Genomic DNA, 22,331 nt, shown 5'->3' on the forward strand with positions numbered 1-22,331 from the left:
TAATAATTCTTGTAGGTTGGTCTCTTATTGATGAACTCTCTCGGTGTCTTTTTATTTGTGAATATTTTGAACTCTCCTTCAATTATTTTACTTTGCCAAATAAATAAAATATTTGGGGCTGGTAGTTTTTCTCTTTCAGTACCTTAAATCCTTAAACTGTATTATACCACTGCCTTCTTGCCACCATAGTTTCTGATGGGAAATTGGCACTTAGTCTTATAGCAATTTCCTTGTATGTGATGAATGATTTTTCTCTTGCTGCTTTCAGAATTCTCTATCTTTGGCATTTTTATGCCATTTGTATGCAAAAAAATAGAGTATGGGTAATTAGTGTGGGTCTCAGAGTAGGTCTACTAGGATTTATTCTGTTTGGAGTATGCTGTGCTTCTTAGTGATGTATATTTATGTTTTTCATAAGAGGTGGGAAATTTTTGGCCATTATTTTCTCAAATATTCTGTCTGATCCTTTTCCCTTTTCTTCTCCTTCAGGGACATCCATGATGCACCTTTGCGTTGTCACTCAAATCCCTGAGACCCTGCTCATTCTTTTCTATTCTTTTCTATGTTCTTCTGACTGTATTACTTTGATTGTCCTGTCTTTGAGGGCACTGATTCTTTTTTCTGCCTGTTCAAATCTGCTGTTTATGCCTCTCATGTATTTTTTATCTCTACTATTGTGCCTTTCATTCCCATAATTTCTAGATTTCTTTTATACTTTCAAATTCTTCTTTATGCTCATTGTCTTCTTCATATCCTTTTTTCTTTATGAATATTTTCCTTCATCTCCTTGCATTGAATTAGGAGAGTTGTTTGAAATTCTTTGATTAGTTGTTTCAAATTTTGGCTCTTCTGAAGTTTTTTTTTTGGCATCTCATCTGTTTGCTCGTTGTTTGTTTGTTGTTTTGCTAGTTGTCTACTCATTTTTTTTTCTTTTGGGGACATAGGGAACTGAACCTGGAACCTCCCATGTGGGAGGCAGGCACTCAACTGCTTGAGCCATATCTGCTCCCCTCTTCTGAAGTTTTAATTAGTTCCCTTGACTAAGTCATATTTTCCTCTTTCTTATTATGGCTTGTAATTTTTTGCTGATATCTAGTCATTTGATTAACTTGATGAATTAACTCTGAAGATCCATTTCTCCCTGTCATCTAAGGTTTTATTGTAATTTTCTTTTCAAGATTTATTTTATTTATTTCTCTCCCCTTCTCCAACCCTCCCCCCATTGTCTGCTCTCTGTGTCCATTTGCTGTGTGTTCTTCTGCATCTGCTTGCAGCACCAGGAAACTGCATCTCTTTCTTGTTGCATCATCTTGCTGCGTCAGCTCTCTGTGTGTGCAGCACCACTCCTGGGCAGGCTGCACTTTTTTCACACAGGGCAGCTCTCCTTGTGTGGCACAATCCTTGCATGTAGGGCACCCCTATACGGGGGTGCCCCTGCATGGCAGGGCACTCCTTGCATGTAGCAGCACTGCACATGGGCCAGCTTACCACACAGGTCAAGAGGCCCTGGGGATCGAACCCTGGACCCTCCATATGGTAGGTGGATGCTCTGTCAGTTGAGCCACATCTGCTTCCCTTATTATAGATTGGTTTTGTTTTAAGGCTCTTATTTGACCCCAGGTCCAACTTATTCTAGGTGTTTAAAATAGCCCATGATTAACTGATCAGATTTTCTCAGATCTTCATCTGATTCTTGCCCTGGATATCTTTTACAGTTTTTAAGATTGCACTTTTGTGTAATTGTTCCACCTTCGGGGGGAAAAAAACTTCCCACCTTCTGTTCCTTATCTGGGAATATTGATCTTTTCTGTTTGTTTTTGTGCAGAATTTTCTCCCTGGTCCTGTGATTTGTTTAAATTCTTTCCTTCACTCAGTGCCCTGTTTTCTTTACTCTTTTCAGTTCTGGGGCCCTTCTGTCTTACGGCAGTTCAATTTAACCTCCACCTCTTTTTTTCTCTCTCTCTCTGTGAGGCATTTCTGCCTCTAATTTCTTTCCTGTTAGGGCAGCCCAGCCCAGGAGCCAGATGGGCTCATCCAGAAAAATAGGTCACTCCAGAAAATTTCATTTTTCACTTAAATGTCCAGCCAACAGAAACTGGACTGAATTACCACAATGCCTGCCAGCCACAATTTTACTGCAGTCTCCTCCACATACACTCAGGAGGCATCTTTTTATCCAGCACTCCTCAGCAGCTTGTGTTCTGTCCTGGGTCTCTGCAGACTTTGGTCCCTCTGCCTGAATATGCATGGGGCTCCACTTCACTGCTATGGGTACCTCTATAGCCTATATACCTGCTGGAAAGCAGGAGGGATCTGGGCCACTTCCTCTGAGCAACTCCCAAGCTGCAGAGAACTGAGTGAGGGGGTGGGAAGTGGGCTGGCATTCTGGGATGGAAGTTTCCTACCTGATATTTTTCTTTTTCTTTGATTGGGCATTTATGCAGTCTTCCTCCAGTCTCTACTATCCTCCAGGGTTGGGATTTGTCCTTTTATTTTCTGAATCTCTGGGCAGGTTTTTTCAGGGGATGTCTTCCATCACCATGTTGATGATGTCACCATGCTTACAGGTTTTTACTGAGGGTGTTTCCTTAATAAATCATTCATACAAGAATCCCCATTTCAGAGCTGTTTTTAGAGAGCTCAATCTAAGACACTTAAATTTTATGTACCCAGCATAGGTGGACTGATGTTTCTTTTTTTTTTTTTTTCTCCCCTCTGTCCCCCCACCTTGTTGTCTGCTCTCTGTGTCCATTCACTGTGTGTTCAGCAGCACCGGGAATCTGTGCCTCTTTTTGTTGCATCATCTTGCTGCGTCAGTTCTCCATGTGTGCAGTACCACTGCTGGGCAGGGTGCACTTTTTTTTGCATGGGGTGGCTCTCCTTGTGGGGTACGTTCCTTGCACGTGGGGCTCCCATATGTGGGGGACACCCCTGTGTGGCACAGCACTCCTTGCACTCATCAACACATGAGCCAGATCATCACATGGATCAGGACACCCTGGGTTTGAACCCTGGACCTCCTATATGGTAGGCGGATGCTCTATCAGTTGAGCCAAAATCTGCTTCCCAAGGACTGATGTTTCTTGATGCTCCTCCTCAATCCCCAGGTAGGATTGCCAGACTTAGCCAATAAATACAAAGGATTCCCATTTAAATTTTAATTTCATATAAAACAAATATTTTTTAGTATACATTTGTCCTATGCAGTATTTGGGACCTACATCGAAAAAAATTATCCATTATCTGAAATTCAAATTTACCTTGGGAATCTGCTATTTTTATCTGGCAACCCTATTCCCAGGGTTTTTATAATTATAGCTCTATCTTCCATAGCTTCCCAACCAAGCACAGGCCCTCAGTATAAACTTCCTACATTTCAACTCTCTCCCTCCTCTTCAACACCACTAATGCGCAATCCTAATACCCAAATGTACTTTTCTCATGCTCCTATCATCTTTCCTAAGACTACTGCAAAAGTCTATACAATTTTTTCTGAAGCTCCTGTTTTCCTTTATCTTCAGTACTTTCTTTTTCTAATTATTCCCAATAAAAGTGACTCACAATTTTCAAACAGTACAATTCAAACATTTGTGATTGCTACAAAAACAACCAGAATTAAATATTCATTACTAAAATTTCATATAAAGGGAATATGGGATTAGGAAGGGACCACTATATTCAACAATTACAGATGAGAAAAATAAATGAGGATAGCTATGTTAAATTTGGACAAGAAAATATGACATCATATCAAAAAGTAATTTCTGTGAATTTATATATGACCTTAAATAATGAAAATGCTTACCAATGTTCTGTAACACCTGTCAGTTAAAGGAGTAATGACTAGTCTAGGTGAATTACCAAGGTATTCATAAGCATATTTTACATTGCAATTAATGATACAAACTCGAGCATTCTCATATTGCCAATAATATCGAAGCTGAGCAAGCCACTGAAAATCTGTATCATGTGAGACACCTAGAAAGAACAGAGTAAAATCAGACATGGATCCTTCAGTGGAAATAATTTTAAAACTAGGTATGTCATCAGCTTTTATAACAGCAAATATTTAAATAATTCATGTTTTCCAATTTATAGAAAAGACCATGTAAAATAAATTCTGTTGGAGAAAAAAAACAGATTATATGTCTTTGTTTCTAGAATCTATCACTATTTTATCTTTAATGTTAAGGATAAAAATTACATACCCATTTCAATCATGTCCATGACCACATCTCTAGCATGGACATCAATAGTAACTAAAGCCCCCAGAGTGGTCCTGGTCTGCTTAGACAATTTTCCTCTTACCAGCTCTACAATATCATTTAGTTGATTCTGAAGTTCCTTATAGTATTGCTTTAATCCCTGTAAAATAAAAAAGCAATTAAAATGATATTATGCAGTACCTAAACCATATAGTTCATATATTTACTGTTTTGAAATTTTTCTGACTTCATAATCTATTTCAAATATAGAAATGAATTCTAGAATATATAATGCATTTGTCTAAGCCTAGTAAACTATGAAGAACAAGTTTCTAAAGAATTGTATAATTTTCATGCTATTTAGGGAAATCAAGGGGGGTTTCCTTTGCAAAAGAATAGATAAGCTAACTAAAAAGTATGGATGGAGAAAAGAATTTATACTTTAAATTCAAATAATGCTTTACCTCTGTCCCACTGCTTATAACTTCCTGTGTCTCAGAAGTCCAGAACATTTGAGAAACACAAAGTACAACCTGGCCAGGCCACTCTCGAACCCAGTCTCTTCTTGCAGATTCTGGGTAAGCCTAAATAATTAAAATGCACTTATTTTAAAAGATTACAAGAGCAAAGAAAAGATAATTGTCTAAAAATGTGCCTTATTTGGTACATTCATAGGCTTGACTATCATATAGTCATGAAAAATTATTTTAGGTGACTATTTAAAGACCTAAAAATATTTTAAAATTACAATGATTATATTTTTTGAAATACTTGTTTGCTTATTTATAAAATAATAGATAAATGGGCACCAAACTCAGTAACAGGTTTTCTCTGGGAAGAGGACTTCTATATGGTTTTTATGTTCCTTTGCTATGGGGAATTGTCAAGTTTTCTATATAGAATAAATATTACTTCTACTTGAATTCATTTGCAAGTGGTTAATTAAATTTAAAAAAAACAGTCAAATAGATTATGTAATTGATACGAAGATTGGATTTGAAAGGAGAATATACAAAATAGTAGAAAACTGAACATATAGAGCCCTTGTATTTCTTACACGTAGGTTTTCTAAAACCTTGCATGACCAGAGTATATAATTTGAACAATTATATACATAACTGAACCAATTTGTGCTTGTGAGTTCAAAGTATATTTTCATTTCTAACATTTATTTTCAAAATCCATTTAAACTTATCTATCAGGGAGAGAGTGTTTAATTGTTTTAAAAACAACTTACTTCAAAAGAGATGGCTGTACAACATTGTGAATGTAATTAATGCTCTGAATTGTGCACATAAGAATGGTAAAATGGAAAAGTTTTGTGATATATATGTTGCCACGATAAAACTGTTTTTAAAAACAAGTAATAGCAGATTCAAATTATAAATGGGAGAATACCTGGCCTTCATTAGAAATATTTAGAAATAAATGCAAATGGCAAATCAAACTAACCTTCAAAAAAGGATGAGGGGTGACTGAGAGCCATTTGCTAGATACACAGGACGTAAATGCCTATACTGATTAGGGAAGTACGTTCATGGGCAATGTTGCTTCTTTCCTATGTGTTTTAGATTGTTTGAAATAATAAATAGTAAAAGAAGAGAAAAAGTCAAGATTTATCTCAAAGAACAATGAAGCTGAACAGGATTGCCACTACAAGATGTTGAGCTTCAGAGGGCCCCATGAAGGAAAATGGATATTTCACTTATATAAGGTGAATTGCTGGATATAAGGCCTCAATGCCTTTTAAAAGTAATCTTTCAGTACAAAACTGCTCCTTTGTGGTCCTAAAGGCAGACATATACTGAATTTATAATTCAAGATTAGGTTAATTGGGTTAGCATAAATGAGGTACATATAAGTGCCAAGGTGTGTGACATTTCTTTCAAATAGTATGTCCTCCTTTAATGTTTGTTCATCTCGTTTTGAGTTTTTTAAGTAATTGTAAAGTTTTTAAGTAATTGTAAAACGCAGGAAATGAACTAGACCACATATTTAACACCCATGTCTGAGGAGAACTGACCTACAGATTAGTATATGTGCTATCAAGCACAATTGTTGGCCTATGAATATGTCCACTAAACTATCTCATAAGCATTTCAATTTTAACATATCAGAAATTACACTCTTGATCTTCCCCCCAAGCCTCAACAAACCTGCTATTCCTCCGGGCATGTTCTGGAGTGAATGCCACCCAAATGTTCAAATCAAAAACTTAAAAGTAATTCTTGAGCCTTCTCCTTCCTCCCCCTCATATTCTATAACCAGCTTATCACAAACACCTGTTGAAATTAATTCCAAAACATTTCAAATCTGTCTGCTTTGCTCCATATCTTCTGCCACTTCCGTAGCTAATGCGACAGTCTCCTACTTTACTTACCTGCTTTCACTCTTGTCCCTCACTAATGCATTCTTCAGACAACAGTCACAGTGTTAAAAAAAAAAATATATATATATATATATATATATGTAAGTCAGATCATATTCCTCCCCTGGTTAAAATCCTTTAGTGGTTTTTCATTGAATTTAGAATAAAATGCAAATTCATAAGCTCCCTTCCTTTCCAATCTCATCTGACTTGACTCTTCTCTTTGCTTGCTCTTCACCAGATACCATGGCCTTCTTTAAGGTTCTTAAATATCCCTGGTTCTTTCTGATCCCAGAGCATTCCATAGGATACTTAGATGCTCTTCCAATTTACTCTTTACCTGATTATTTCCTATTTATACTTCAGGTCTCAGTTTCAAAGTCATTTCCTCGGAAAGTCTATCACTGACTTCCCCAATTCTAAATCATACATCCCCTATTATTTTCTCTCATACCTTCTTTGTTTTATAGCACTTAATCACATATTATTATCAATTATGACTAATACTGTTATTTTAATAATGATGTTGGAAACAAAGAGGTATAGAAAATAACAAATGGTTTAAAAGAGTAAGAATTTTTAAGTGTTAATTCACTGGTGCCCAAGGCACCCATGATAAAGAAAGCATTTGCAGACTATAGAGCATAGATAAAATTCTAGGAAACACACCAGCCTGGCTGCAGCAATCACATCATGAATACTCCGGAGCATAAGATCTTCCACTTGAATGAGCCACTTTTCCACAGCACCACGTGCAGCAGATGTGGAAATAAGTTCAATCAGCTCCACTCGCTCACCTTCAGAGCTGAACATAGCTTTAATATCCAAATTGGAAAGGAACTCCAATTTAGCAATGCCCTCAAAGCATTTTTTTAAATGTGGCTGAACTCTAAGTGGATCTTTGGTCTCTGACAAAATCTCTAACATTTCATCATTAGATAAGAAGAAAAAACTAGGGAAAAAACATGGAAATACAAAAGCTTTAGTTATAATTCATTACACATCAGAAAATGCTTTTAATTTTAGCACAATCAATCATCCATCATACCGAGGGAAGAAAAGACGTTTCTTTTCAAGGTACACATTAAGCCCTTTCATAATTTTCTCCAAAAGTTCATTGCAGTTCTGCAGTTTTTCTAATAAACCTGTTAAAGAAGTAGCAGCAAGTACCTAAAAAAGACATGTTTGATCTGGTCAGCAATTATATACTAGGTATAATTATAAGACCTACTTTATAGTATATGTCAAAAGTAGAAAAATGTTAAAAGGTTTATGAAAATTTAGTGAAACAGCTGTTATTTGTAATGTAAAAACTATTAAAATTCAGTAAATCATAAATACTCTCATCCAAGGATACTAGTTACAAATTAGAAGCTATGATTGTATGAATATTTTCATTTCTCCTATATTCTTTTTTATGGTAAACGAAGAGTCTGTTAAATTGGGGTGTGATTTAACTTTCACTTGTTCAACTGTCAACCATTAACAAACAATATCTCACAGGCCAGAATCCTATCTGCCACCAGATTTTATAAGGCTTCTAAGCTAAGAATTGTTTTTACACTTTTAAAAGGTTGAAAAGAATAAAAATAATAATATTTAATGACACATGGAAATTTCAGTTACCATAAACAAAGTTTTATTGGAGCACAATCAAACCCATCATTTATGTATTGTCTCTGGCTGCTTTCACATTACAACTGCAGAGTTGAGTAGTTACAACAAACTACTGTCTCACAAAGTCTAAATATTTACTATCTGGTTCTTTACAGAAAAAAATTTCTGACCCCTCGTCTACAGGAAATCACGTGAAAACTTCTTAAATTTGTGAAGAAGTGAAACTTTCTTAAATTTAAGTTCAATATTTAATCTCAATAAATAAAGCCCAGCTAGTTTTGTATTCAGCACTGGAACAAATAGTTATTCCTTCAGTTGAATACTAGATTTTTAACAGGCTTCTTTCTCTGGATTATGTATACCAGGTAGATGAATAAATACATAATCTGTCTTTAAACACTGGAATCACACTCAGCAAGGTGCTATACTCTTTACAGGAGACACATAAAAATTGAAACCCAATGCGAGAGCAGCAGATTCTTTTTATTCCAGCACACCAAACACAGAGTCATTGACTGTTACTACCTACAGTAGTCATTCTTTCTTTCTCTTTTCACTCCCCTTTCCTAATTCCCTTTCCCATTTTATTTCATTTATTTATTTTGCAAGGGGAGGGATAGATAGTATATACAGTAGAAACTGAGTGACTTAAATATACATTTGAAGTAGCTCTACTATACATATGTATATATATACATACACATATACATATATACACAGAGTTACAAGTAGTATGTCCTATGAAGTGAAAGTAAAATTATTTTAGTGATTTTACACTTTTTAATATTTTTCTGCTTTACAATGTTTATATTGTAGATTTTACTTTTGTGATGAGGAAAAAAAGGTCAAATACTTTAATAGCAAAAAAAACAAGATTCATCTACTGTAAGAGAGAAAATAAACACTCTACCTTTGGATCTTTTGCACAAAACTTCATGATATCCCTCCAATGTCTGTCCACTGTCTGAAACTGACGCCCTTCTTCTGGCATCTGTTGCATGATATCCTCAGAACAAAAGATGGGCTCCAAGTATAACCACTGAGCTTGTACTTTTAACCATTCATCAATCGTTTCTTGTATTCTAATCAAACGGTCTTCCCAGGCCTTAAGGAAAGCACACTGCACTAAATTCCATTTATTAAAGAAAATTTATAAATTGTAGCAATAAAAATTCATTTAAAATTTACTGTTATTTTTTAAATCAATGCATAACAGCTAAGGTCACTTTTGGGTATCTCAGACAAGCTTAGAAACACTCTAGGAGAGCTGAAGTTTCCCTAAGTCATTGAAATCCACAATAGAAAATGACCATAAAGTTATTTGGTCCAATTTCCTAATCCCCAGGTCCCAGCGCATTCATAGGTACACTCTTCTCTATATTAGTAGTTCTCAACAGGGGGAATTTCCCCCCTCAATTCAGGGAACTTGACAATGTCTAGAGACATCTTCAGTTGTCATAGTTGAGGAGGAATGCTACTAATATCTAGTGGGCAGAGCACAGCGCTGTTGCTAGACATCCATAATCTATGGGACAATACAACAGAAATTATCCAGCCCAAATGTCAGTAACACCAGGTTGAGAAACCCTGCTCTACATCAACACAATTTTTTTTAAAATTCTCCTTATTCTTATGGGTCCCTTAGAGTCAATAAGATATTTCATTAGCTGAAGACCAGTTACATGATCTCTCTTTGGAACATATATATGTGGCCTTTAGTTCCTATGTTTAAGGCATTTGGGCCTCACACTTTTCTTGTTTTAGAAGCTCTAACAGAATTTTAAAAATTATTTTCTAAATTCCCCTTGTTAGACAAGAAATTTCTACAAAAGACAAAATACCTTATCAGGAAAGCCTAGTCCGACCTGATTCCTAGGAAAATGTTCAATATTATGTCCTTTTATTTTATTTATTTATTTATTTTTAAAGATTTATTTATTTATTTAATTTCCCCTCTTCCCCTGGTTGTCTGTTCTTGGTGTCTATTTGCTGCGTCTTGTTTCTTTGTCCGCTTCTGTTGTCATCAGCGGCACGGGAAGTGTGGGTGGCGCCATTCCTGGGCAGGCTGCTCTTTCTTTTCACGCTGGGCGGCTTTCCTCACAGGTGCACTCCTTGCGCGTGGGGCTCCCCCACGCGGGGGACACCCTTGCGTGGCAGGGCACTCCTTGCGCGCATCAGCACTGCGCATGGCCAGCTCCACACGGGTCAAGGAGGCCCGGGGTTTGAACCGCGGACCTCCCATATGGTAGACGGATGCCCTAACCACTGGGCCAAAGTCCGTTTCCCAATATTATGTCCTTTTAGAAAACATCATTCATTGCCTTCTCCAAATAATGCCCATCAAGCTCTGTTATAAAACACTATTTATGATCAAATTAAAATTGGTTTAAATCTCAGCTCTGTCATGCTGGGTGAACTTGGACAAATTATTTATCCTCGTTTGCTTGGTTTCCTTATCATGAATACGGGTAATTACAGTGCCTGCCTTGAAGGCCTGCTGTGAGGAATCAATGGGTTAAGAAACGCAAAGCCCCCAACAGCAGTGCCTAACAAGTATTTAGGGATCAAAATAAAAACCAAAGAAAAGAAATCCATTCGTTATTTGTCTTTTCCCCAATTCATCTGGTCCCCAGTTAGAATTCTGATACTATTTATAAGCTACTAGTTGGTGATAATTTTTTGCTTTCTATATTTACCTATATCAACTGTAAAGCTGAAATAATCTTGGGGATTCAAATATTATTTTTCTGAGGTGAAAAATAATTCATTAATTATTCTAAAAGACCCTCAAACTAGTTTATCACAATTATAATTAAATATGATGTATAGAACTTTTCTACAAGTTACAAAAATATAGCATGTAATATATGGCTCTGCTCTATATATTTCCATTAATTTTTTAATATGTTCTAGTATTTCACCAGATAAAATGTCAAAATTATAGATTATGACTTGAATAAACATTTTAAAAGTCCATCAAAAAATCAACTCATTTCCACAAGAGCACATATGTAACAAGATGGCAACTTTTTATAAATGACTAGGAGCTAAATATCAGATTTAATATACCTTGATCTCTTTTTCAAATGGTTTGATGAAAGGTGAGCCTCTCATTGTCTGAGTTTTTATTATTTGTTCATCAAGAATAGCCTGAATTTCATCTACTGAAGAAAGAATACAGACTCCAGTGTCTCGATATAGACTTATATGAAAAGCTATATCATTCCAAGTGTCTATCATTGTATGCATGGCTTTCTCTAGTGAATATTCCTAGAAGGAAGGAAAAAAACATGAAATGGTGGAAGAAAGGATCTTATTTATCATACTGATTTTCTACTGAATAAAGTAAACATTTGATGCACTACACTTTTTTCTTGCACAGCACGTGACTACAGTGTAATTTTTTTTAAAATTAGGAGGTTTTAATGATTTAAAATTCCTAAGAAGAAGAAGAATATCATTTTTAAAAATTCACTTGCTATGAAAAACTGCTGTCAGTATTAAAATAGACAACAGAATATAATACATGTTGGGCTTTCTCTGAAGTGGCTTTTCTACAGACTGTAATCTGAAGATGATTTCTGTGTAACTCAAGAACTGCTCGAGGGCAGTACTTACTCTGCTAGACCAAACACATCACGTGCCATACATATATCTAGCCTGTGTTTTTAATGGAACAAAAATGAAGACTAGCATATCACCTATGTATATCAGAATGTAGCAGAATTAAGAAGTTAAAAGAGGCATTTCTAGTATGTATTTAGGACAAGTAGGTAGCATAGAAGTACATGTTCTATGGGGGGGTGTCTTTTATCACTTTCCCCAACCTTCTCACACTGCTATCCACTGCTACGATTTTAACCTCAACAAAAAATATGATTATATGATAAACAAACTCATCAAAATATTTCAGTTTTTTACCTTGCTTGCACCTGCACTTATTACTTCAAATTGTTCTAAATATGGTGTAAGGTTCAACTTTAAAACTTTTCTCAGTGTAGTTCCAGAATCTGGAGTCAAATCATAGCCTACAATTTCTGACATTTGGTTCCAGTGACGAGCTCTCATTCCTGGATTGCACAGGATGGAAACAGTAGGGATATATTCCTAATGAAGAAAATATAAACAATAATGGGCCACTCATTTGATTTCCATAATACAGGTTTGTTGTTTTTTTAATATTTATTTTTTCTTTCTCTCCTCCCCTCCCCCCCCCCGTCACCCCCATTGTCTGTTCTCTGTGTCCATTCACTGTGTGTTTTTCTGTGTCTGCTTGCATTCTTGTCAGCAGCACTGGGAATGTGTGTTTTTCTGTTGCATCATCTTGCTACATCAGCTCTCCGTGTGTATGGCGCCACTCCTGGGTGGGCTGTGCTTTCTTTTGAGTGGGGCAGCTCTCCTTACAGGGTGCACTCCTTGCGCGTGAGGGTCCCCTACACGGGGGACACCCCTGCGTGGCATGGCACTCCTTGTGCCCTGCAGCACGGCGCATGGGCCAGCTCATCACACGGGTCAGGAGGCCCTGGGTTTGAACCCTGGACCTCCCATGTGGTAGGCGGATCCTCTATCAGTTGAGCCAATTCCACTTCCCAAACATACAGGTTTTAAATCCTTGATTGTATAAAGATAATATTTCTTCAAATTATTGAATATATTTAACATAATTCCAATCAATATCCCACTTAGATATAGAGGGGGGAGAGAAATTAACAAGATAATTTCATTTGCAAAAGTTCATCTGCAAAAATAAACATGTGGAAAAAGCCAAGAACACATAAGACCTGGAATAGTCAATACAATGTTGAAGAAGAGCAAAGTCAGAGGAGGGCACTGTGTGACTTCAAGACTTACTATAAAATTAAAGTGATCAAGACAGTGGTATTGGTGAAAAAATAGATAAATAGGTCAACAGAACAGAATAGAGAGCCCAAAATAGGCCCACATAAATATAGTCAACTGATCTTTGAAAAAGGAGCAAAGGCAATTCAATGGAGAAAGGATAGTCTTTTCAACCAACAGTGCTGGAACAAATGGATAGCCACATGCAAAAAAATTAATCTAGATACAGATCTTACACCCTTCACAAAAATTAACACAAAATGGATCATAGATGAAAATGTAAAATGCAAACTATACAACTTTTATAAGATAGCATAGGAGAAAATCTAGGTGACCTTGGGTTGGGCAATGGTTTTTTAAATTCAGCACCAAAAGCATGATTCATACGCGAAAAATAAGATAAGCTGGACTTCATTAAAACTTCTGCTCTGCAAAAGACACTGCTTAGAAAAATGAAAAGATAAACCACAGACTGAGGAAATATTTACATAACACTTATCTAACAAAGTAAACTTAAAGGTTAGAGGATCATACTTGCCAGCTTTTAATTTTGCTTAGGAAGGACTTTGTTTTCAACCTTCCATTTGTCACCACCATCATATGTTTCTGTTTACCATCATATTCCCCCCTCAGCATTCCCCATTCAGCATTCATCAGAATATGACATAATAGGCACTCAATAAGTACTTGTTAAATAAATAAATTTTTGATACCTACAAAGTAGAAAGAGCATACTTTCAAATGAATAAATTTTGCTTCATTAAAATTCATTATATATAGGGAAGCGGACTTGGTCCAATGGATAGGGCATCTGTCTACCACATGGGAGGTCCACGGTTCAAACCCTGGGCCTCTTTGACCCGTGTGGAGCTGGCCCATGCGTAGCGCTGATGCGCGCAAGGAGTGTCAAGCCACGCAGGGGTGTCCCCCGCAGAGGGGAGCCCCACACATAAGGAGTGCGCCCCGTAAGGAGAGTCGCCCAGCGCGAAAGAAAGTTCAGCCTGCCCAGAAATGGCGCCGCACACACAGAGAGCTGACACAACAAGATGACACAACAAAACAAAACAAAACAAAAAAAAAGAGACACAGATTCCCGTGCTGCTGATAACAACAGAAGCAGACACACACACACAAAAATTCATTATATAGTCCCTATTTTTCCCATTTTTCCATTAACCAGTGAAAACCTAATCAAGTATCATAGTCCACTGCTGTGGAATTTATAAGAAAGGTATACAGTATAACTCCCTCCAATACTGGAATGGGGTCCTGAAAGCCAGCACGGTAAAATAATATGAGGAAAATTGGATTGGAGGGAATGAACTAAAAATGAATATATGAAGTTACTTGTACATTCTTCTCATTTCATTTTATATTTATTTAGCATCTGCTACATGCTAGTCATTAGTGGTGATTAGGATTCATCAATCAATTAAGCAAAGCTCTATTAATCTTATGGCAATTACATTCTACTGGGGATGGGCTGGGGAGGGGAAACAAAACAAACATAAAATAAATATAAAAATTACACAGTATGTTAGAGAGTGGTAAATGTTGTAGAAAAAAAAAGAGAAATTAGAGCAGGTTAAAGAGGATCAGGACCACTGAATAGGCAAGAAGTTTGGAGATATTAAATAAGACGGCCAGGATGGGCCTCTTTGAGATGGTGATAATTTGAACAAAACATTTAGGTGGGGAGGAAGTGAGACAAGAAGGAACAGCTAGAGCAAAGGTCCTCTTGCAGATGGGCGTAGTTGCCAGTTTGAGAAATGAGAAAGGGGTCAGTATGACTAGAGCATCTGTACTGCTAGAGCATAGTGCATGAGGGACAAGAGTTCTTGGCACTGATGTCAGAGAAATAAAGATAAACTATATAATATAATGCCATTTAAACCAACAAATGAATGGCTTTGACTTTATGAGTAAAATGTGGAGATTTTGCAGAATTTTGACGAGAGGCGTGACATGATCTGACTTAAATTTATTCTCATTACTCTATTGGGAATAGATGATGGTGTGAATATGGGGGCAAAGGTAGAAGCAAGGAGACCTATTGGGAGCTTTTCATAGAAATCCATGTAAAAGATGATGTAACTTGGACCAGGGTAGTGTTAATAGGGGAGATGAGTTTTGAGTTAATTATTGTACTTGCTATTGAAATCAGATTGTCCAAATGTTTTTTAAGAGTTGTACTTAGTATCTATAGAGGCTTGAAATTTTCATAATAAAATTGTGCATTTTGAAAATAAAAATAAAAATAAAATCAATCAGCTTTAGGTAAAGGAGATTACCCTAAAAAATATGGATTGACCTCACCCAATCAGTTGAAGGCCTTAAGAGAAAAAAGTGAGCTTTCCTGGAGAAGAAATTCTGCCTCAAGATTGCAGCATCAACTCCAGTCTGAGTTTGCAGCTTTCCATCCTGCCCTATGGATTTCAACTCTGGTTTCCAAAATCACAGGAATCAATTCCTTAAAATCAGTCATATATATATATGATATGGTACACTCCATATTAATTAAAGGAATTGAATCTGTATCAAAACCCTTTCCACAAACAATGGTTTCACTGGTGAATTCTATTTAAAAAATTAAGAAAATCATAAAAATAATAGCAATTTTACATAAAACTCTTTCAGAAAATAGAAGAGGAGGTAAAACATCCTAACTTGTTTTATGAGGCCAACATAACCTGGATACCAAAACCTGACAAAGACATTATAAGAATAAAAAAGTACATACCAATATTCTCTGAGCACCTGAACATAACCTCAAAAATACGTAATAAAATATTAGCAAATCATAAACTATGAAAGTACTAGAAGAAAACATTATCTTAAAGTGGGGAAGGCAGTTCCAACTATAATTCAGGAACCAGTAGCCATAAAGGAAAAATATGATAAACTATTTGAGTATTAAAAACATCTGCATGGGGAAGCAGACTTGGCCCAATGGATAGGGCATCCGCCTACCACATGGGAGGTCTGTGGTTCAAACCCCAGGCCTCCTTGACCCGTGTGGAGCTGGCCCATGCGCGGTGCTGATGGGCGTAAAGAGTGCTGTGCCACGCAGGGGTGTCCCCTGCGTAGGGGAGCCCCACATGCAAGGAGTGTGCCCCATAAGGGGAGCCGCCCAGTGTGACAAAAAGCACAGCCTGCCCAGGAATGGTGCTGCACACATGGAGAGCTGACACAGCAAGATGACGCAACAAAAAGAAACACATGTTCCTGGTGCTGCTGATAAGGATAGAAGCAGTCACAGAAGAACACACAGCGAATGCACAAAGAGAGCAGATGAATGGGGGGGGGGAAGGAGAGAGAAATAAATAAAAATAAATCTTTAAAAAACAAATAAATAAAAACGGCTGCATGACAAATGCCATCGTAAGCAAAGTCAAAAAACAAATGATGCTATATGTTTGTCTGTGTTATCAGGAGCAAATTTCATAATATACATGTGAATAACCTATAAATGAATTTTTAACAAAAATGTACTAAATTTAATTTTCTAAAAAAAAAAAAAGACAAATATTTGCAATACACATCACAGGCAAAGCCAAAACTCCTTAATACATATATATTCCTAGAAATCAGTAAGAAAAAAAGACCAAAATTCAAGAGAAAAATAGGCAAATGAGACATAGAAAGAAATACAAAACACTCTTAAATGTATAAAAGACATTTGACATTTTAAATCTCAAGTTTGATGGCACACACTGTTGGTGAGGTTGATGAGACTATAAATTGGCATAACCCCTATGGGAGGGTAATTCAACTACAGATTTTAACATAGCATTTATTCCTCTAGAATTTTTCTTGCAGTCATACTTTCACACACATGAAATGATGTACACACACGATTACTCATTCACTGCAGCACAGTTTGCAATAGCAAGAAATTAGAAATGATCAAAATATCATTAGTAGAGGACTTTTAAAATGAATTATGGCACATTCATGTAATGAAATATTATTTAGGTACTAAAAAAGAATGGAGAAGATCTACCTAGGATGAGAAAAGATCTCCAAGATAAACTAAGCAAAATTTCAAGGAAGCAAAATAGTATATAAACTATGCTACATTTCATGTAAAAAGATAGAAAGATATAAATATATATTCACGTTGCTACACATATAACAAAACTCTTGAAATATACACAAGAAAATAATAACATTGGTCACCTGGGTTGAGTGAGTGGGAAAAGGAAAAGAAAGTTTCCTGATCTTTCTTCTTACATCTTTTGGAAACTTATTAATGTATTATATATTGAAAATAATTTTTAGGTAGTTACTTTTACAAAATTCAGGCAGCTCATGGGATCTCTGAGGGCCAGAAGTAGACAGGAAAAATGCTTAAAGTCTTGTCACAGAACTGGTCTGTGCCATTTTTGGGCAGAAACATGACAGTTTGCATTCTGGGAATGCTGATAGTGGACTCTCGCCACTGCTGCTAGAACCACTGCCACTATAGCCTTGGGAAGATGGATGAACTATTGAACTGTCACAAAAACTGCTGACTGGGAAACGGACTTTGGCCCAGTGGTTAGGGCGTCCGTCTACCATATGGGAGGTCCGCGGTTCAAACCCCGGGCCTCCTTGACCTGTGTGGAGCTGGCCATGCGCAGTGCTGATGCGCGCAAGGAGTGCCGTGCCATGCAAGGGTGTCCCCCGCGTGGGGGAGCCCCACGCACAAGGAGTGCGCCTGTAAGGAGAGCCGCCCAGCGTGAAAAGAAAGTGCAGTCTGCCCAGGAATGGCGCCGCCCACACTTCTCATGCCGCTGATGACAACAGAAGCGGATAAAGAAACAAGACGCAGCAAATAGACACCAAGAACAGACAACCAGGGGAGGGGGGGAAATTAAATAAATAAATCAATAAAAAAAAATAAAAAAAAATAAAAACTGCTGACTGAGGCACAGAGAGGCTAAATATCTAGCCCAAGGTATGCTGGGTACCAAGTGAAGAACTGTGATATAAACCTAGGTGAAAAATACAAAGCCTTCACAACTAACTGCTACCTTGAACTGCTGACTTTAATATAGGCTAAGTGCTCATTCCTAGTAATTTCTTATACTCTTTATATAACTGCAGCTAATCATTGTACTTTTGCATTCATCAAGCATTATTCTATGAAAGACTGATTTCCACAATTTTATCAGGAAAGAATAAAGCATGGATTCAGTAATAGATCAAGTTTTCTGAATTCAGCTTTCATTTTGCTTCTAAATCTTTCCATTTCTCTTCATTGTCACCTGATGATGCAGATAGCTCTACCAGGTCCTTCTCAGGTAATTTTTAAGACTTTGAGTCTATGGGTCAACAAATTCTATAGACTCAAAATCCTTCTCCTTCTAAGATTTTTCAGATATCAAAATTTTTTAATGTATTCATCCTGAAAAAATAATTATGATCTCATTTCAAAGTTGTAATTGTTCTAGATTAATAGCCTATTTCATTATGTTCATTTAGTTTTATACAGTAAATCATAAACAATGGTGAAGTCTTCCTCTGTTTTTCAAATGCTTATTTGGTATTATTTTCAGTAGCTGTGCAATAGATCTGACCAATCTTCTACTCCTTCCAAGGGTCTGAGGAACCCTTTTCCCCACTGTTGCCATATGGAATTGTATGCTCTCTGGACCCACCACCCAACCAACCTTCTTCACATACCATCCCTGATAGCAATGCTTTACTACGAGGGTTGAAAGATGTGGGAATGGGATACCAAAAAGTCAAAGACGCAAAAAGATGAGATTCAAAAGTTGAGAGGAAGGAAGTCCCCTCTCTTTTGCCCTTACCACTTCCTCCCAAAACTGATCCCTCAATTTTTTCACAATGCCAATACCTGGAACAGAAGGGTGGAAGTCAGAGCTTGACCAAAAAGCTGAGGGATGGGAAAAGTTTTAAGAATCTTATTTTTTCTGATTATTTTACTTCAATATCTTTATTAGATTGCACTCCTTGGACTACAAGTGACAGAAACCAAACACAGAGTGGACAAAGTGAAAATAAATAAATAAATCTATAAAGATGGGAGTTGGTGGGAAAGAAGGCACTCTATTACATTGCATGTTCAAAGTGAAATAGGGAAGAGATATAAATGTGCCTATAACCTGGGGCGCAGAGGAGTGAGCACAATCAGGTCTCCTTCCTTTATGTCCTCTTTCCTTTAAGTATCATTGTCACTTTCTCAAACCTGCTACCCCATGACCACAGGTAACTCTCAACTCTTATCCTTACACTTTGTGAACAGAGAAAAAGAGACTTCCTTTCCCAGCCCAGGTTCCAAAATTTCAGGGAGAACCTTGGCCCAGTTTGGGTCACAATGTCCATCCACCAGTCAGATGCCCAGTGAAGACGAGACTGGCTAGATGCTCACCAAACCCATTTTACAGACAACTAGACCACTGTTATCAACAAAGAGCAAGACCAGAGGATGGATTTCATATTTGATATAGTAGGCAATAGAAAATTGACAAGATGTGGCAGTTTTATATTATTTATGGATTCCAAAAAGAGATATTGATTATGTTTGTACACTGGTCTGCTCCTCTGGGCATGATGCCCTTTGACTGGTTTAAATTCAAAGGCTTTATGTTCAGTTGATTAAATCAAGATTAGGGCTTTGGTTTGAACACATCATTAGGGCATGCAGGGTTGAGTCCCTGGCCCCTCAGTGGGCTGATAAAACAGACTCTCACACAGAGAAGATACACAGAGGAAGAAAGACAGCTCCATAGACACTGCAGAAGCCCCTGGAAGATATACGAGCCATTCACTTGACAGTATACAACTGACCTTATGAAAAGAACAGAGTGGCTGAGCCCATAAAGAAATGAGCCCCAGGAAGAGAGACAAGCCCTATGCCAGCCTACAGCTCAGATTGGAAGAAGTTGGACCCACAGAGACTTAAGAGGAAAGAGGAAGGCTGAACCCTCAATGACATTGCTCACCATCTTGCTTCAACAAGTGGCAACAAATTTGGATGAGAAAGTACCCCTTATAATACTTCAAGTTGGACTCTTTAGGGCCTTGTAACTGTAAGCTTTAACCCCAAATAAATACCCTTTATAAAAGTCAACAGAGTTCTGGTACTTTGCATCAGTACCCCTTTTGCTGACTAATACAGATGATATCTATAATATTGAAATGTCATGAAATATTTTCATACCTTAAATACTTTTATCTGCTCCATTACTGTAGAGCACATAGCAATAGTAGGAATCTCTTTTGGTTCTTCTTCAGGTTTCTCTTCCTCCAGAGATCGTCTTTTTGACCGTTTTCTTCTTTCTTGTAATTCCTTCTTTTGCTTCATTTGGAAAAATTTCAGTGTCTTAAAAATTTCTCGGGCAAATTCATCTACATCAGCTTCCATGCTTTCACCATTGAGGTCCAAAAACCCTCCATCCATCCACCTGAAATGAAAGGAAAAATAGCACTACACTCAGAGACTTTTGGATTTTGAAGGGTCCTTAGAGATCATTTAGGCTAGGACCTTCTTTTTACAAGGGAAATAACAGAAGAAAAGGACAGTGAATAGTTTTTCTCAGTCACACAGATAAAGCTGATCATTAAGAATAGGGACTAAAACCATCTATCAGCCATTCTTCACATGCTAAGATATGTATAAGATTTGTAAATAAAATGTAGCTAAATAACAACCATCAAGATGGAGGCAAAGTAAGGAGCTCCTAGAGTCAGCTCCTGCTATAGGGCAGTTAGTAAACACCCAGAGCTATCTAGAGCTAGCTGAAGCACCTGTTTGGGGGCTCCAGGAAACCAGAAGAGCATCCTGCCACATCCTTGAAGGAATGGAAAGAGGAGACTGCCCACCTGCAGAGAAGATTCATAAGTACAGCACTCCAGGCCATGGAGTCTGGTGCCCATCCTCCAAAGGAGGCACAAGCCACCTCGGGAGCTGTTTCATGGCTGGAATTGAAAGCTCCACTTCCCAAAATGGGGGGAGGAAGAGACAGTTAGGCACCAACTTCAGTTACTGGTGAGGAAATTCAGCAGGCTAAAGCACAACCCTGAGAACAGCTAAAGTTTGAGCCTGTCCAAGTCAGAAAGAGGCCAGTAATCACCAACTTAACTCTGCACCTGGCACAAGGGGAAGCAGAGCGGACTGAAAATCACAGTGCTGGTAGGGACCGGCTTCTTTCCATCCAGGTCAGATTATAGATCTAGCCTAAGCCCCAGCCCCACCTCTGGGAGGGAAGAAGCTGGGGGAACCTGTGCCAGCCCCTCCAAGAAGTTACTGGCCAAGCCGCAGAGGCCAGTGATTGTCCTACTCTGATGGTGCAAGCTGCCTCAGGAGCTGTTCTGTGGCTGGAATTGGAGGCTTCATTTCCCAAGAACAAGATGGGAAGAGAGAGTTGGCCGCTGATGTTGGCTGCTGAATGGTGGACTCGGCTGGCTAGGGTATAACCCTGGGAACAGCTAGGATGTGAGTCTCTGTCCAAGTCAGAAAGAGGCCAGTAGCTGCCATTTTGACTCCGACCCCAGCATGAGGGGAAGCCAGGACCGAAAATCACAGTGACAGTAGGAACCAGTTTCTTTCATCCAAATTGGCCTGCAGCCCTAGGATAGGCTTCAGGCCCACCTCTGTCAGGGAGGTGGCTGGCAGGCCCTTCACCAGCCTATCTAGGTAACGGCAGGTACCTTTGGCTGGCACAGATTGAATAATCAGAAGTCTACCAGGGCAACTGCATTTATCTTGGGCCTGCATTGTAGAGATTGCTGCCCACACCTGCAGCTCCATCCCTGCCCCAGGCAGGGGAGTAAGAGGCATGAAACCTCATCAGTCTCTCTGGGCAACTACAGTCCAGGCCTGCATGACATGGATTATTCCACACAGCTGTGACTGTCCTGTGGGTGAGACAAAAGACCCACTCCTCAAAGATGGTGCTGAAGTACTCAAGTAAACAACCACTGAGCCCACCTAAACTGCCCCTGTCCTCAGTAACAAGACCTCTGGAGCCAATCAGCCTTATCAAATTAACATAACCAATCCAGTTCTTCCACATTATCCAACCTCCCCTCACTCACCCATATATACCACTGCACTTTTTCAATAAACTAGACCTGTGCCACGAGCCTGTGTCCCCAGAGTGTTCACTGTGTGTGGTTCCTCAGCTCCGGCGCACTCATCCGGGCTGGGTACCCCGAGGGGAGAAGCACGGAAATGATGATAATTTTTGTTTTTTAAAAGATGTAAGGTAGTGGCATTGGAACTTGTGATTGGATAGACGTCAGGGTGACTGTGCCTGTCTTAGGTTGTCACCATCTAAAGAGAATCTTAGGTT

General features: G+C 38.1%; 1 protein-coding gene across 1 annotated transcript in view; it reads right to left on the reverse strand.

Moving 5' to 3' along the window:
• Positions 1-22,331, reverse strand: part of DNAH12 (dynein axonemal heavy chain 12) — a 377,830-nt gene that overhangs the window by 233,608 nt on the left and 121,891 nt on the right. The window contains exons 17-25 of the mRNA XM_058288139.1: positions 20,198-20,441; positions 12,112-12,297; positions 11,260-11,460; positions 9,101-9,295; positions 7,622-7,743; positions 7,243-7,525; positions 4,670-4,789; positions 4,209-4,365; positions 3,806-3,978 (exon numbers count right to left, since the gene is read on the reverse strand). Coding sequence (XP_058144122.1) covers positions 3,806-3,978; positions 4,209-4,365; positions 4,670-4,789; positions 7,243-7,525; positions 7,622-7,743; positions 9,101-9,295; positions 11,260-11,460; positions 12,112-12,297; positions 20,198-20,441 — 1,681 coding nt within the window. The remainder of the gene's footprint in view (positions 1-3,805; positions 3,979-4,208; positions 4,366-4,669; positions 4,790-7,242; positions 7,526-7,621; positions 7,744-9,100; positions 9,296-11,259; positions 11,461-12,111; positions 12,298-20,197; positions 20,442-22,331) is intronic.

This window comes from Dasypus novemcinctus, chromosome 26 (genome assembly GCF_030445035.2).
Source record: "Dasypus novemcinctus isolate mDasNov1 chromosome 26, mDasNov1.1.hap2, whole genome shotgun sequence".
NCBI lineage: Eukaryota > Metazoa > Chordata > Mammalia > Cingulata > Dasypodidae > Dasypus > Dasypus novemcinctus.